The sequence below is a fragment of the Apteryx mantelli genome, chromosome 21 (assembly GCF_036417845.1).
Source record: "Apteryx mantelli isolate bAptMan1 chromosome 21, bAptMan1.hap1, whole genome shotgun sequence".
Lineage (NCBI taxonomy): Eukaryota > Metazoa > Chordata > Aves > Apterygiformes > Apterygidae > Apteryx > Apteryx mantelli.
Genome location: NC_089998.1, coordinates 2,435,902 through 2,454,327, shown reverse-complemented (window position 1 = coordinate 2,454,327; position 18,426 = coordinate 2,435,902). Strand labels below are relative to the sequence as shown.

At 36.0% G+C, this 18,426-nt stretch overlaps 1 protein-coding gene across 4 annotated transcripts in view; it reads right to left on the bottom strand.

The window, feature by feature from the left end:
* TTLL11 (tubulin tyrosine ligase like 11) overlaps positions 1–18,426 on the bottom strand; it is a 61,513-nt gene that overhangs the window by 21,290 nt on the left and 21,797 nt on the right. For 3 of the 4 annotated variants that reach the window (XM_067309233.1, XM_067309231.1, XM_067309232.1), the window contains one exon: positions 17,953–18,054. The exons of the other annotated variant lie outside the window; for it this stretch is intronic. In XM_067309233.1, the coding sequence (XP_067165334.1) occupies positions 17,953–18,054 (102 nt within the window). The remainder of the gene's footprint in view (positions 1–17,952; positions 18,055–18,426) is intronic. 4 annotated transcript variants of the gene reach the window in all.

Genomic DNA, 18,426 nt, shown 5'->3' with positions numbered 1-18,426 from the left:
TGCAATGCACCATTACATTTTTTTCTGTATTTCAGCTGCCATCTGCCATCTACACACCATAAGGGTAAGCTGGATGACATAAGTCCCAAGGGGTCGTCATATCAAAGGCTGGTGCAAGCATTGTCAGTAAAGTGCAAAGCAGAAATACAGCTCGAAGAACAGCAGCAGTGAAAATTTATGGGGGATTTGCATCTCCATTTATACCATTAATTCATCAGTTAATTGGAAAATACAGGACTACACATTTCTGTAGTGTTACCTTTCAGACTCATTAGACTTAAAAAACTCCTCTGCAATATTTACTATCCAGTTCTTTCATACTCCAGCAACCTTTTATGTATAATCTCGCTCAGGACTTCATCTTGGGAGTCCCTGCACAACACACAGCGTTTTGTCCTAGTCTCCCTGAAAACCTTGCAGCATGTTTGTGGACAAGCGCTGCGGTGAAACTGTGGCGGAGGGATAAGAAACTCCAAGATGATGAAAGTAGTCTCCAGAAAGAGAGACTTGCAAAGATTTTCTCTCCATTAGCCCCTTTCTCATGGGCTTTTCAGCAGGCAAAGGGAGGAGAAGAAAGCTGAGCCCCACACTTTAAAGTTGCTACTTAGAATTAATTGTTTTGACTGACATAGCTGAGTCAGGCTAAATGAATGAAAGGTCAAATATAAGGTAATGCTTCTGGTGCCACACAAAATAAAAGCAATATTTAATTTGCATACTAATGTCTGACCTCAATACATTAATTTCCCTAATTTGGCCACTCATGACAGATCTTTCTTTAGAAATGCTCAACTGTGGGGAAAACATTAACCACATCTTTAAAATAGAATTTCAATTTTAATAAAGCTTATGGAAATGACATTTAAGACTACTTATCTTTTACACATGATTACTAATTTATTAATATTTTTTCCATCTATGTTATATCCCTTTCCTTCTGACTGGCCTTAATCTTTATGCAAACACAAGCTGCTAAGGGACAAACAAATTTGCAACTACTGATTAAAGGCTTCAACATTCACAACATTTTGTATACCTGTATATAAAATTTAGCTGTCAAGCTGAGAGTAAAACTGGGTAAGAATTGTGATATTAATATATCTATGAATGTTCGCTTGGTATATTTAACATTTAGGGCATTGCTAGAAGTAATATTAAGCAATTTTTGTATCAGCTGACAGCTGCTTACCTAAGAAAAGAAAATATTATGTTCTGGATACTGAAGCTATAATTATTCCCTCAGCTGAGCCTCTATTCTCAAAGCAAGGAGTATGTTAACATAGCTAAAAACACAGAAGATTTTGCATGACAAATCTATCTATTCTCCCATTCACTAGTACAGTATATGGACCTCCCAAGAAATAGATAAGTGTATTTTTTTTTACGGTGTTTGTGCGTGCATTCACAGAAGTAAATTGTTCAGGAAACAGCAATATAAAGACACTGCTGGGGCTGTAACAGTCTTTCATGAATCTTCTTTTATTAATTAACCCAATTACTTTTATTAACATAGAGACTTAGAGCACTCACAGTATGCATGGCGAGAAGTTTTGCAGTTTGACTATATTTTGTGACATTTTGTTTTGAACTGGCCATTTGCTAGTCTCATTTGAAGAAATAGTGCATATTTATACCCTAATCACTCTCTGGCAAAATAGAAAATTTAAACAGTGCTGGCATTCCTTCCTTTCAAAATAACAATAAAAAAGTTACACAAAGATAAAAATATTAGAAGAATATTAAACCCTGAAGAGTGATTTTTGAAGTTATGCTAGAAACATTATTGCTATTACATAGTTCATTCAACACTTTGTGAATACTTTGTGACAGTCAAAATACAACAACGGTAAAGAGTCCAGGTTTCAAAAAGAGAGAATCAATCACATTAAAAATAAGGATTGATAACTGCAGCATTGCTGACAGTCAACTAACTTCAAATCATACAAAATGCATTTGGAAAATGGAGCAGATATCCTGTCTCTTGGAAATAGGAAGAGGGCTGAAAGGAATTAGAGTTTCCATTTGTCTAAAAAAGAATCCATATCTCAATTAGAGAAATAAAGCAGTCGAATTACATCACTTGGATTAAAGCCTCACTGTGAGTGCGACCAAGCCTAACTTTGTCTGCACCTTCAGCAAGGCCCTCTGACAGCAGCAATAAGCAATACTGCATTGGCTCTGGAGGGGTGGAAGACATAGGGCACCCGAAGTTTGCTTCTCAGAAGCAGCAAACACACACATTTTAGCTGAGCCCACAGATAAATCCAAAATGTACTCCACGGTCTTGCCAATTTCTTAATAACAGCAAAACAATTTATCAAACTATTAAAAAAGTTGAACTGGAACCCCTGCAGTCTATCATCAACATTCAAAGCAGCTCTTGCACGTAGTATCTGCTAGTTCCAGGCTTTCCATCTTCTGTCCCAGCAGCATTACTTGTTTACCACGTATCACACTCCATAAGATCCACACACAGTCCCCTTTCTGAGAGGGATGTTTCACTACCTCTTCACATGGGGTGGATTTATTATAAAAACAAACATTCCTCTCATTAAAAATTAAATAGCTTTTGAAAGAAAACAAGACGGAGAAAGTTTGCCTTCTTAACACATTGTTAATGAGTGTTTCCAAGATGCAAAAGCTAGAAACCTGGCTTGCTCCACACTAAGGACACAAAGTGATGGATGAGAATATTACTAATATTTTCATATCATTCACAGAGGAGATCAGAGCCTCTCCATCAGACTCAGAACCTAAGACAAGCTAATGTGCTGTCCTACACATTTTGTCTGGAAAGAAATGTAGTTCATTGATTAGGAAGCATGTCAGACAGCTACACAACCAATTAATTTACTTATTACAATTGTCCACAAGTATTATCTGAGCACTGACGCTTTCCTTTCAAAGCATCCGTACAGAGCATTTCTGGTCTGAATCTTGTGTTGCTCAGAGGAATTTTTGAAACAGGAGACAGTGCAAAGACCCACTGCGCTCAACTCCCCAGTTTTAGCCTACAGAAATATGTTCACTTCTGTTCCCTGCTAGATATGACCATTCAGATGCTGTTTACTTTTGTATGAAAAATGCTGTGGAAATAATAGCTTCCAATATTCCATAATATAAATAAACAAACTTTCATATTGCATAAAAAATTCACAAGGTAGGCACAGCTAACACCGTTGCAGCCATCCCTGAAATACTGGCGTGTAGGGGACAAGGAAGACTTGCATCCTTTCCCTGACAACACAGCCAGGGAAGGATCACAAGATGAACCAGCCAGAGAAACAAATCTGTCAGAGAAACTTGAGAAGCATGAAAGCCGAGTCACTGAGTTATTTGAAGAATTGTCCATAGTTTGGAGTGGACCTTATCTGCCCTGATCAATAACTGAGGATTTACATCACTATCCTTGGAAAAACTGACTCTCCTAGACAATTTAGATGCTTGTGATCTTAGTATCTTCCAGGGCAGACAGAGCATATTTTTCAGGTGTTTTAAAAAGAAACACATAGGAAAAGAAATGGTTAGATTTCCAACAAATCCTTTATGCAAATCAAAACTCAGAAAACTCAGGCTGAGTTAATTCTCTTGGGACTTGACACTGAAGCTCAGTCCATTAAACTGTTTCAAAGAGGAGATCCAACATTGTAAGCCTTCACCAGTGACACTGTGATCAAGCCTAGCTTGGTTACACTCTTACTTTACTAGGTCATGGCAGGAACCAATCCAGCAGCACACCAGAGAGAGGAGAGACATACTTAAGAGACAGAAACCAGGTACTGGATACCTGTGATCAATATCCAACTGGATCTCAGAGCTGCAGCCTGACCTCTGTTTTTTCTTCTATAGAATACATAGCTTAAATCATTAAAATGAAGAAATGCATTTGAGCATTCTCAGATGCAATGTACTGAAAAAAAGAGTTATTTCCTAATTATTAACTGAGATTTTTTATTTCTAACTTTATCATTTTAAGAATAATATCAGTATTAGCTAAAGATTTATTACTTTTAATGAAACAGCTGCAGTGAATGCTTATGCTATTACCTGCCATATATTTGAATGCTGCAGAAAATACTGCATTACTACAATGAAATAATGTATAAGCAACACAAAACCTGCATCAAAGGACTTTGTTCCACTGCAGCAAAAAAATTATTGTAGAATAAAGGTCATTAAATATGGTCCCCAACTTCATTTTTTATGGAGGTGGTAGATTTTATTATTCCTTAGTAGATTTGCCCGTGTTCACTATTTGTTTTTAAAGTATTTATGTGCCTTATTATTTCTCCATTGTTTCTTTTGCTTCTTTAGAAACGTGTGCCTTAAAAGTAGTAACACAGGATACTGCAAAAGCAAACCAGTTGTAAGGCCTGATACGACATTTAAACCAACATTAAGCTAGACCACCAAGTGTCTCAGAGTAGAACAGCAAAAACCTAAACCCCATGGTACCTCTTCCCTATGAAAATTATTCTTAGAAAGCAGTCATATGCTTATGCTAGGGCAGAAAAGGAGCTTTACCCTGAAATCCAATGGAGTAGAGAGCAACACTGCAATTGCCTTTTATCAGCAGTAATCCTCCTAATAAAGCAGGTGAACTCTACATATACAAAATAACACTGTTGATGATTACACTGCTCTAAGTCATGCGGCTTTATGCTTTCATTTCATTGTGGTGACTGGGTGCAAGGCAGCTTTATTGCTTTCTAATTTTTTCAGAGACTAGAGATCAATTATTACTTAAAAATAAGCCAATCAGCTCCCTTCCTAAAAGAAGACTAGCAGCAGAAGTTAAATTATAGAGAACATCGCTGCCCCCAATACATTAATTTCTGTCACTCTGTCACTGTAAAAATTTATAGCACATATAATCTCTTTGAAGGGGGACCAAGTCATGGAAAATATGAGCCTAGTTTTAAATAGAATTTTAATTTTAATGAAAGCTTCAGGGAACGATGTTTATGCTGCTTATCTTTCATACCTGGTGATTAAGTTAATTTATACTTAATGGAAGAGGATATTTCTAATCCCCAGACAGGCTCAGCATCTGTCTGTGACTATGTTTTTGGAAGCCTTAAGCTGCTTGTGATTGATGTAATAAAACCAGGATACTGCAGAACTGACACCTGAAGGATATCCGTAAGAGGGAAAATGTTATTTTTCTGATCAATGCCTTTGCTTAAGTCAAGCCAAAATCCCAAGCACTTAATTTTGCTGTCCCTTAAAAACCTGCTTTGCACTCCCTTGCCATTATTACACAAGTACAAATAGGGGAATAAGCAAACAGTTCGCAGATATGGTCATGATCTAATATTCATACTCATTATGTGCAGTATCTGAGAACAAGTAACTTTCTGATGGCCTGAAGCTGATGAGAATAATAAATTTCTTGCAAAATCAGAGAAATAATCTCCATTTTTCTTTCATTGCTCATTCCACATCTATTTAAGACCAAATGCTAGCAAAATAAATGCTTGCATTTACCCCAAAGTTATAACAAAAAAATCTTGAAAAGTAAGTATTAAAAGATATTGTTTTCAAACTTTTTGTCTCAACAAATCACAGTATTCCAGCAAGAGCAAACTGAAAAATTTGGTATTTCCAGCTATCATGCACACCCATGCTATTTTAAAGCGATGCTCTTCCAGAGAGGAAAACAGCTATCAGATATTATTAACAAAGCAGTCGTTCAATACTGTCATACACCAGAAAAGCCTAAAGAAGTTCAAAGCAACACAGAATGGATGGAGGAAGATCTAGAAGGTGGATGGAAGTCAAGCAGCAAAAGGAGAAAAAAAAAGAAAAAAAAAGAAAAGCAAACTGCTCAAACCATTGAGAAATGCAGGTTTGAGTGCCTCAAATAAAATTGTTTCTGGAAGGAATAAGACAGTGTGCCCACAACTGCCCAAATAAATCTCCCTTGAATAATCAGTATTTTCTATTTTAACCAATAATGCTGGGAACATGTTAAAGCAGTGCAGAGATATTTATACTCCAATACTGTACAAAATGTCTTGTAAGAATGTCTGGCATTCATTGCTATAATTTCCTCGGGCCTACAACCCCTTGCTATATTAAACATACCCTCAGAAAAACTTATTCTTTATATATCTTTATACTTTTTAATTTATAAATTATGGATTTTTCTCTGCAGTAAAGAAGTTGAGCAACAGTCATGTCTTCTTTTAAAATATTAGTACTACATTCTGAAAGCCAAACCCATTTCCCATCTCGGTTTTCTGACATGCTTGTTACCCAATGCCGCGATGTATTCAGATGATCAAAGATGACTGCCTTGACTATGGGTGAAGGACAGAAGGACAGACTTGCTCTTTTAATGCAAGCTTCCAGATCGAGAACGGGCACACACAGAATACCAACTGATGTATAAAGCATGGAACAGTGAATGTACTTAAATATCTCAAAAGAAATCACTCTGAAATTTGTTTTTCAGATCAGGAACCTGATTCAAACTCTGGCACTTTCTAGCCACTGAATTAGTCTATGGAAAATTTTCCAGCTAAGTGTCCATGTATAAAAATCTAATTCCAAACTGAAATCCTTATACTTCCCATTCTATCAGGCTTTATCTCAGATAATCTCTATCTTATTAACGTCTCCCTGTCCTCTACCTCTGTGGTCCCTTAGGCTGATTTTGCTTCTCCCTCCTCCAGGTTCTCTCATAATGAATGTCATTGACTTATATTTTACAGGGCATACTTGTTCCAAAACTCCAGAGCATCTCATCCCTCTGTTCTTGGTATTTTCTCAGGCAGGAAAAAGGCCTTACATCTCATTTAGATATCTCACTTCAGGCATTATGAGGCAAAGAAAAACCCAGTGATTCTTTACTTTATTTTAAAGGATGAAGAATTAAGACCTCAGCAGCTTCAGTGGTCTCATCATCTTCAGGTTTTTAATTCCCATCATATCACACTACAGCATTCTTGCCAGTTTTTTGACAGGAAGAGGGGCAGAGAATAATATATTAACACTTTTCCCACGGGAAGAACACGTTCTGGGGAACAGGGAAAATGGGGAGCAGTCTGCAGTGCTCTTACGGGAGCCAAACGCCAGGCAAAAGAGAGCTGTATAGAAACGAGAGCTCAGGGACAATTTTTGAAGCCAAACACAGAAGGTACTAAAAGCAGACCCATAAGCACATTAGTGGCAACTTTTACACAGCATTTTAATATGCAAAATATTGAAAAAAAGTCATAACATAACCATTAGATTACATGAGTTTTAAAATAAGTTTAGTTTTAAAATAAGACTTTAGGCCCACCCAAAAGAACCCAATATTTTCCCATATTTTTCTCAATGTTCAGTATTTTCAATATTCAGTATTTCTTTAGTGATGCTGAAAAAATTAATGGCTGCATGTGAAGTTCAGCAAAATTAAGTTTACAATTAGAAACAGGATCCTTTCTATCTCCTTCCTAGTATCTTAACGGGTTTACTCAAAACCCTTCAAGCAAGAGGGCTTTCTCGACACAAAGAAACTCAGACTGAAAAGAATATTATAAGGTAATTCAAACAGTATTACCTCATTTTTATTATTTAGAAATATCTGGAAAATCACTCATAAAAAAAATTGCTCCTATTAAAATTCCCATTAATGTTAGAACTGAGCTTGCTTTTTTCAGTGCTCTCTCCAAAACACGCATCCAAGTCAGTGAAACCTGTAGGCTGAGAGGCGCTTTGCAGTCAGTGAAAGGTACTATCCGTTACTTCCAACCTGTCAGAAAGGAAGGATGGAGCATGTTTTGCTGAAAGCTAACACCATCAGAGTTGGTCTTTCATGTTACAGTAAGGTAAATTAATGGCTCGCACCAAATAAAATGAAAATACATAAATGAATTGTGTTATTTCTTATAACTACATGAGGTAATTATAATATCATTAAATTTACTCTATAATTCACAACTGCACCAAAATTGACAATTATTTTCTCCCATTCTTAAACTTGACATCTAAATACATTACAAATAAATAATTCTTCAAATGCATTTGTATATAAAAACTTCCCACTAGGATTCAGGTATATAATCCATGTTCATGTATTAATTTATTCCATTTTACTCTAACTATAATAAAATACTGTCATATGACCCAGGAGCCCCACTCCACATAAATTATTTGTTTCTTTTATTAGTATATAAGGTGATGTACCTTAGCATGCCCTTGGCTGATCGATTGGTTACAACATTTTCTAGATTGCATGAAATCATATTTTTTAAATCAATTTGTTTGTGGATTGTGCCATTCTTGAGAGAGAATAAAACACATACTGCAATTCAGTGGTGACATGAAGAATTTACAAAGCTATAACTGGAAACTAAGACAAACAGCTCAAAAGGCTGTACCAGATTGTCTCGCCTCTCAGACTTCATGCAATCAAAACTATCACAGTCGGTAGTAGTTTTAGGTACACATGACATACAGATTTTAAAGATGGCAGGGAAACAGCTAAGAGATAAAACATATTTTTACACTATATAGAAATACATACATACATGCTATATATACATACACACAAATACACACTATACATACACTGCAATTTATCTTTGTAGTAAATTCTTGGACATCTATTTTATGAAAATGATACTGGTGGGAAGCAATTACGTATCAGAAAGATTACAGAAAACTACAAGTAACTAGAGTGTGCATTACAGACCAACTAAAAAACTTCATTTATAAGCAGAGCTGCTTCTGTGCAACACAAGGAGATTTATTCAATAATGTAAAAGGGAAAAAAGGGCAAATTAAATATTCGTATATCCATAATTTTAGACAAGGCAATTAACTAAGATTCTGAAGATTAAATTTAATTCAAAAAGTATTTTACTGGATGTAACTAATGGAAATTGTGCTATATGCAAAAGCCATAAGAAAGCTACATACTAAAGAGTGCAGTTGAATCACTATTCCTTCAGTAAGTCAAGATATCACCCCCAAAAATAGACTATGCTAGCAAGTTACAGGGTAAGTAGAGGTGAAGATTATTTTGCTGATAGCAGAAACTCAGGCTCAAATGATTAGCATATTGAAGTGTCAGGAAAAATATAATTTGCACTCAAGCCTAACCACTGATCACCTTCCTTATATGAACACGCAAACTTAGTGAGCCCACTTGGACAGACAAGGCAAGCAGATGCTGCCATTGCCCCCTGCTTAAAGACAGGAGGGAAAAAAAAGTGTTATTAACTTCAAAACACAACAGTTCTTGTATTGAAAGCTAAAGCATAAATTATGGCAAATCCTAAAAAACATGACACAGCATAATCTCTTCAAAATGTATTTAATAGAATTAAGTAGGTTCCTTAAATCAAGAAACAACTGCTCATTTTGCTCCTCTTCTTCACACTAGACAGGCTGCGATTAACACATTCTGGCAGAGGAAGAGATGAGATGGCATTTGCAGAATGTGTAGAGAAGACAAAGAATCAACTTTTTTTTTTTCCCCTATAAGGGGAAGAAATTAGTTTTCAGTTAAATCAGTTTTATAAGACAGTTACTTCCTTATCTACAGTGTTGCTGTGCAGTCTGTTTTCTAGCAAGATAGCATGTTAAGCCGAGTTCTCCTCTGTAATACTCTCTTCAGTGGATTTCACTAGGCATAAATACATTTTGTTTAGCTTTAACTACAGTATAGTTTTAAAACTTAAGAGTTATTCCAGTTGAGCACTCTTTGGCAAATTACTTTGGCTTCACAGCTGGACGGCTGCCTAGACTACTGAGGCAGAGAAACCAGAAACAAGCTGAGCCACACACTGAAAATTAGTTGGAAATTAAGCCCTTGTTCAGCACCAACACTAACCCCTCTCAGGCTGAAGCAGTCAGGCTTAGAGGCTGCATGCAAGGAGCCCTAGATGGTGGAAGTAACATCTAAGAACATCAGAGATTTCTCTACTGTATTATTTAAGCAAGCCAGTTTACCTCTGAGGTAAAAGGAAAAGATGAATGGCCTGAAGAGCTACAGTAATTTCGCTTTCTCAAAGGCACAGAGGGCTAACTCAGTAAAACACTTAAGTATATACTTAAGTACTTGATGCGTAAGGGCAAAGGGCAAAAACTGTTATTTGTTTTTATCCTATCCAACATAACTTGAGCAAATTGCTGACCATGCTTAATCTGAATTTTCATTTGTTTCCACTGAAGCCATCAGCAATGGCTGGATACAACAAACATCTGTATCCAACAGAGCTCCCAGGAACGCCCTGAAACATCATTGAGTTTATGTTTAAAAACAACAAAAGGAACTTATTTTGTTAGAATTCTAACAAAGCAGGAGCCAAGCCAATGGAACACCAACATCTATGCTCTCCCTTACGGTGCCAGGCTTTAACGGCCCCGAGCACGGAGAAGCCTCGCTATCAGACTTCTTATTAGGGCTCAAGGGAGTCAATGGGACTATTCTTGCTCCCAGACGCTACTGCTGGTTGCGAGGGCTGCCAAGTATACGGTGCCCTAAGCCAGATTCTATTACCATTAAGACTCATTTATAATCTCTAGCCAAATAACTGAATTGAAAGATATATTAGACCCACTGCCTCCACATTATTTTTTTATGCCATTTGGAAGGAGTCTAAGCAACCACCCTAATTTATTCCTGACCTTCCTTCTTCTTGGACAAACCTCAAGGATTACAACAATTTTTGCGGTTACACTACAGAGAGAAAGAGGCAAGTAACATACTTGGATAAAACCTTTCTTGCCTATATATTTTATCATAGAGGTTTTCTTTGCATTTGAGAATCAGCGTAAGAGAAAAGGAAGCCAAAAGGCTTCTTTGTGATCAACTTAAAATGTAATACGGTGTGAATACCTAAGAAATTTAATTGCTATAGCATGTTCTGATATATCAGAATGTTTGGAAAGTTCAGATTTTATGGAAACATTCTTGACAGGTCACATTCTGTAGCTTATTTTCAAACCTTCCTCTGTTTCAGAGTAGAAATTTTAAAGAGTGAAAAGAAAGAAAGCAGATGTCAATAAAAGTGTAATTAGATTAGCTGCATCTCAAAACGTTATGATTCAAGTCTAATTGGACAAACTGGTCTCCATTCGCCATTTGATAACATAAAAACAGACTAAGGTTAACACCAGAGCTAGAGGCACTGCAGCATACCAATTACTGCAAAAGCATGCTACATTTTTGGGCCAATTAATTTCACAGTGCTGAAAACTAAACCTTTCAAAATTCTGCAACCCACATCAATTCTTGTCCATTAAATTTTTTAAATGAACCAGGCCTGTCATCAGCTTTCTTGCTTAGTATATTCTTACCACTTCCAGCTGTGCTTCAATATTGGGTCACTTCAATACATTCAAAATAAGACTGAATTCACTCTATGTGAAAGCTAAAATAGAGTCTTTACATTACAGACATTAGTGTTTCAAATACAATGTATGAGCAGATCAACACAAACCAACTGCAAAACTGGACTATGAATAACTACTTTTTTCAGTGGTGAAAGTTAAGGCAGGAATAACTACAAATTAATCTGCTGTCAAGCATGGAGTTTAGTACTGTGTGTGTGAATTCCAATGAGTTCTCGATTGTATTAGCAAAGAACTATAAAAATGAGAACAAAACTGAAAATAACATCAGCAAACAACTTTGAGGAAAAATCCATTTTTAAATTATAACATCCAAAATGTTCAAAATAGCACATTAAGCACCAACTTATGATATTGTACAGAAAAAGCAATGACTGTAAGCACTATGTATTGGAAAAAATAAAAGACAAAAAGTAGAGATCACTAATGACAATCAGGTTGGCAAAACATAAAAGATGCTTTGAAAAGCTTAGTAGCCCTCATGGATATTTACTGAAGAGTGCACAGTCAGACCTAAAGTTTTCCATAGAAGAAAACTGAAGATTTTCTATAATATTTACATATAACAACAATACATAAACTGACCTCCTATACTATTAAGCATAGTAACAGGCCATAAACTAAACATTACAGCTTAAAAAGACAGGTAATGCATGGGAGAATCAAGGCACCCTCTTCTTTTCACAGGTTTAAAATTGTGGCAGAAAGAAAATCAGTTGTCTCAAGGTCACTGAGTAAACTGCCTCAATCAGGAACTGAAAGTGCATCTTTTATGTCCTAGTCCAGAATTATTTTCACACAATCAACTTTTTTTCCATCAAACCATTACAGAAGAACATTGAAGTGAATTTTTACTAATTTTTAAATGTATCTATTCTAGGGATATAGTTTCAGCTATTTTTGAAGAACCATTGTTATTGCTTATGGGTATTTAAGCTATACATTTATAGTCAGTTAAAACATTTCAGATTACAAGTGAAATAAGGCCACTTACAAACTAAAAGATCAGATCTTCTCTCTATCAGCAGATTTCCTTGTCGATGTTAGCATTGCTGCCACAGCACATTCAAATTATTTGCCGCTTTCTGGACTTAATATGATATTTGCTGTTGTTGTAGTAAATCACTCTTGTGGAGCTTTCCTTTAAGTGGCTCTTAAAACCACTGTAAAACTGTTCTGTAAGTCAAGCACTACCAGATCCTTCCCTTCATTTCACAGAGCAACAACTCACATACTAGTTTGTGGGAGTTCAAACGAGGCTGGTCCTAATCAATGGAAGAAAGGTTAAAAAACTCTCAAGGATGAAGGAGATAAACAACTGGACAAGCAAGAACAGAGAACAAAGAGCATGGCACCTATGACATTTGCTTCACAAAACTGTGGACAGAGTAATTGAGGCTTGTTCTTCTTGAGCAGGATGAAAAATAGCAGTAGAAATAAATACTCTGCAACTTAGCGAAAAACAAAGTAACATTTCACTAACCTGAACTAAAGTAACATTGACAAACATCACCTTTAAAAGTCTTCTCCACCTGTCTAACTCATAAAAAGCCACATGAGCTAACATAACAGACAAAATTGATCCTGAAGTTGGCAGATTGCCTGATGAAGGAATAAAACAAAAAACCCACCAGGAAAGACAATGGGTCTAATGCAATGTACTTCCAAAGGACTTTGGCAGAATGATCCTGAACATGAATGTTGGGTCATTTTGACTGATGGAGAAAAAAATTGTGTCAACTTCCAAAATGACACAGAGTAGAAAGAACAATTTCAAGAAAGCCATATATATGAGTTTATACATTTCCAGGCAGAAACAAGGCTTGGAATGGAAAGGCAGTGCTTGAAAGCATTTGAATAGCTGGAAACCTGACCAGACTTCCAAGTGATAACAAGGGAAGATAGGGATCAACCTAAGGCTGCAAGAGGCAACTAATACAGCAAATGGGAATAAAAAATACTGACATTAGCATATTCCAGTTTATTACGTGCTCATTTTTATAAGCACTAAACTCATCCCAAATAATTCAAAGATACTGACAACCCTGAATAAGGAATCACTGCAGAACATAATATAGTTACTCATAGAAGTGGAAACGAAGATAACTTACAATAAGATTGAAGAACAGTCATTATTTTCTGATCAGTGATAGCAGTAACACCAGTATTCTCCCATCCAATCTCTCCATATGTTTACGCACTGAGCTTCTGGCCCTTTTAAACTATCCCTGTCACATAACCATAGCCCTAGAATATGTACAGTGAGATAAACACAGTAATCAGTGGCAAGAATGACTTTATCATCATCAAAATCCAGGATAGCTATACTCCAGTCACCTTTGCACACCATATTTTTGTGCTTCCATTAAATATGACACAGAAACATCAGGGAAACTGAATAAAAAATATTTGGAAAATAAAAGAAATACAACTGTCTAAGTGATTTACTTTCTTATTTTTACCTTTTTTAGGAAAATGCATAATTTCTCTTCAGTATCAAGGAATTAAGTATGAAGATTTGAAAAATGTCTTTGGAATATATGAAAGATAAACATTTATCAGTGTTTAATAGTCATTTCAGTAGAAGACTCACATTCCCCTTTAATAGACTTTCAATTCAATAGGCAATATGAGACCCATTAGTCAATAGCACAGTAGAAGTTACCTCCTGAAGAAGCTACCACTTTAACGTAAGTTATTTTTAAGGCAGAAACTACATGAGTAGAAAATGTGAATTAATTTCTTGACGTTCATCTAATACAGATTACATACTGTTCTCCTCCTAGAAACTATTAGCTTTGTCCCATATCAGAGAAAGAAACTGTTTAAAGTGAGAAAGACGGGTAAATCTATACAGTAGGGAGGAAAAAAAAAAAAAAAAAGGAACTATCTTCTTTTGTGTAAGAAGAGAATAAGATCTTTTCTGCAGGAAGTTCTACAAAACCTCGACTAAAATTTCTTCCTAACTATATAACATTTAGAGAAAAAAAAGTCCAACTGGCATACATTAATATTTGTGTTCTGAACAGAGTGACATTAGCCAGCGTTTGCCTGCCGATCTTGCAAAAATTTGAGAGACCACATTAGGGTTCTTCCTGCTCAGAAAATTAGTTAATCATATTTGACATTTGCCAGAGCCAGACAATCCAGAGAAAAGAATGGTTCTAGACATTTGAAAAAGAAGAAGAAGACTCAAAACAAAAATAAATTTCAAGGTTGAATTCCAAATAGAAAAGCAAGAAGGGGTATGTACAGAGAATGAGCACCCAAGAGACGATAAACTAGCAATGAAACAGCAATATCAATAATAGGTAATAAAAAAAACCCACTCATTTTTGTAGCCACAATGAATTGATTATTTTTATAACAGCCATAGGAGATTAAATTACATTTGGTTACCAGTGTTTCAATTCTTTCTTCTGTCAATGGCTATTTCAGTGCTGAATAAAAGCCATTGTATTACTTAGGGGTCTGCATCTTCATCATTTCTAGCAAGTGAAGAGCAGATTTTATTCCCTGAGCAACTCATATTTCTGATAACGACAAACATGCTATATTCTGTCTCTTGAAACATATAAGAACCTGTGCATGTAAATCCAAGTGGTCATACTGGGACACAAAATAAATAATAACAGCAACAAAAATATGAAGATTTCTCTTATTATCTCTGGATTAATTAGCATTAATAAACTAGGACACAAATGTTTCTGACAGGACAGGAAAGCAAGTCATTAGCATTGATGAGATGATACAAACGATATTCCTAAGACATTCAGAGCAGACCCACTCTGAACGATACACATGGCTTCCAGTTATACCACCAGTCAAATAGTTTATATCTAACATCTAGTGGAGAATATATAATATTTGCATAGAAGTCTGAGACTCCTTTTAGCACTTCAAATCTAATGCAGTTTTAAGAATAAATTGTTAATGATTAAGCAATTAAATCTTTAAACACTGAAATTAAAACCTTTTAATACTATAGAGATTAAAAGTTAGGCACAAAAAAGAAGTTTGTGAAGCCTTTTAAAATGGAGTTTCTGTTGGGGGCACAATATAAACAATGATTTGCATCAGTGATTAATTAAACTACTGTTTACATAGAAAACATTGATTTACTTCAAATGCTGCTTAGTGTCATCAGACCATTCGTTTAATTGTGCAAATTTCCTTTAGATCAAGTCACTTATCTAACCGCCTTTGATAGGCTACGAACGGCACCTCAGCTGCAAGACGTAAACCCCGAGCAGATCCAAGCACGGAAAGCTTCCACGGAAGCGCAGTGCAGCCCCCTCCGCACCGCTGCCCCGGAGGGAGTTCACTCAGTGCGGGCCGCCAGCGCTGCCGACGGTCTTGGCCAGGTCACCTGTTACCGAGTTGGATAAAAAGGAACGCTGACCTCTTCCCGTCACGTGAAGGGGCATATGCCACCTCTGCTCGAAATGACGCTCTGCATATGTTATGTACAACCAAAGTACATTCCCCCCCCCCACCCCTTTTTTCACATTCGATTTCTCACGCACAGAGGAAAGCTCCCTCGTGATGCTGGAGTGACCATCTGGCTAATCTAGCACTGAAGGTCTTCACCAGATCGTAAATTCAGGTCAAAAGAGCCACAATAGCTGACAAAATGTAAACTGGAAAAAACACCACTATAATTCTGAAATTAGTGGTGACAGACACTCAGAACAGAAATCAAGTTTACTGGCCATGACTAGGCTCTTTATTCAGTCAATAGTAATGCCAAAAGCAGTAAGGTTTGTTTTGATAACATTTAACAGATTTACAAAGGAGTTTAAAATTCAGGCTTTTCAATAAAATAGTTAAGCCACAAATTATTGCGTTTGTTTCAGCCTGCCATCAAGCTGGATGATTGCAATGATCTGCTCAGGCCTTAAGAATCTATGAAAACAGTACTACCACACAAACAAAAGTAAAGGACTGGGAGCTTCCATATTATTTTATTAAATGTATTAATTTTTTAATTACTAGTGAAACTTCAGTTCTGAATTAAGAATGCCTACAGAAGAGAGGATCAGTGTAGAAACCAAAGCTAGGAAAAAAAAGGCTCCACATTTTGGCTCCTGGAAAATTTCATTAAAAAAAAAACTTTTTTAAAAAATACGCATTTTTTAGCTGGATTTTTTTTTTTTTTTAAGAAGGAGAGCAAAAAAAAAGTAAAACAAAATGCACAACATGTATTTCATTAATTACCTTCTCCATTAATTTCAGTAAGAGCTACCCAGGCACTTACTTGGTCAGGCCCAACCAAATAACATGCACTGGATGGACTTAGAGTGTACTGAAAACAACCTAACAACCCACAGAACTGCTTTCAGATTCTCCTCTGGAGACACACCGAGCTGATGACAAACATCTTCAACCTACAGAGGAGTATACGGCTCCAAATCTCTCTACTAATACAGTTTCTTGGGAACACTGCTGTAGTTGTATGCTGCCTACCATTACCCTAATGCACAGGATTCAGAGGCAGCAAGGAAATTAATACAGCAAAGAAGGGTATTAACCTTTATATGGATATCTACCACCTTCAGAATCTTGATAGGTAGAACATCTATTTTACATATGAAACAAAGGATTTTGTCATGCAGGGCTTTCACACCCTTGAAGAGAAATACCTTCCCCTGTGCTGTGCCCTCCCTACTCCTCCCTCCCGCAAGGTTCATGGGTGCCTATGCGACTTTTCACTCTGTTGTAATTTCTTATGTTCTCTGTATCACAAAGCTTTCCCTGATCTCTAAAACTGAAGAGATTTCCTCTATTAAACAGTGATACAAAATCCTAATATGCATTTCATTTTATATTTAAACATGCACAAAATATTAAGTACATACCTCAGTATTTAAGTGATCCGGACAAATTCCGTAAACTAAGACCAGATCAGTACACACTGTGGAACAATAACCACTAGATACATTTAAGTATGTTCACTTGAACCTGTTTTGCTACAGATTTTCAATTAGTAATTATTGGCAAGGCCAAAATAATTGCTAGTGATTAGTAGGTGTAAAGAATGAAATGTTGTTGGAAAAATGAAAAGATATGTATGGCATAATAAAGTGCACTGCTCTGATTCAGCATAACTTACATTTCAATGTTACATATTACATGAAAGGAGGAAGGGAGAAAAAAATAACCAAAACACTATAAAGATGAAGAAAAATTAAACTACCAAATATTTCTGAGCTATTAATCTTTTCTGATAATGAAGTGCTTTAGGATGACTTCTAAAACTCACTTTCATTTAGATGCTTCATTTATTTTAATCTGGTAGATAATTAGAGGGAAATCAAATCTGTCCCTACAGCAGAATATTTACCTGAGATGCAGTTCAAATTTCTCAGTTTTTCCCCCGTGTATTCAGTGTTATCATTAAGCTTTATCTAAATCAACGTCCATTAAAAACTTGGCATCAAAAATAAAGTCTGCAGTGTTTGCTGCCTGGTTAGCTGTCAGAAGAAGAATTCCTCCAGATATTTTTTTATATTAATGTGACAGTTGGAATTGGAATAGCAAAAATATTACAATGGATAGATATACAAGTGTTCAGTTTTCTATAGTCAGTTATTTAGTTATTACCTTTGTTCTGCAAACTTATACAGATGCCACTTCTCTATAGTTATTGGTAGGAGTGTTTGGACAGGGAAAGTAGAAGCGCACATTGGAACTAATCGAAATCTTCTGAAATGAATGAGACAATAAGGACACAAAGTGAAAGCATTTTAAAACTTTTGCTAGTGAAGATAATGCAAAAGCAGCTGGTGCTCAGTTCCCATCTCAAATGCTTTTATTTAGGCATAAATCTACAGAAGTTGTCAGAATGAGATCTTTTATTTTTCTTTACACCTTGAGGCTTACGGTAAGATCCTTTCTCTTATGAGAAGTTCTGTGTATATCGGCCACTTGAAAATGTAACCAAAATTTTGTTCAAGGGCAAGAAAATTATATGTGAGCAATACATTTTGTATGGACGTCCTAACACCTAACACCATATACTTAAATAGAGTTCCAACAAGATTATTCTTTAGGAATCTTTTCAGTTGAAGTCTTAAC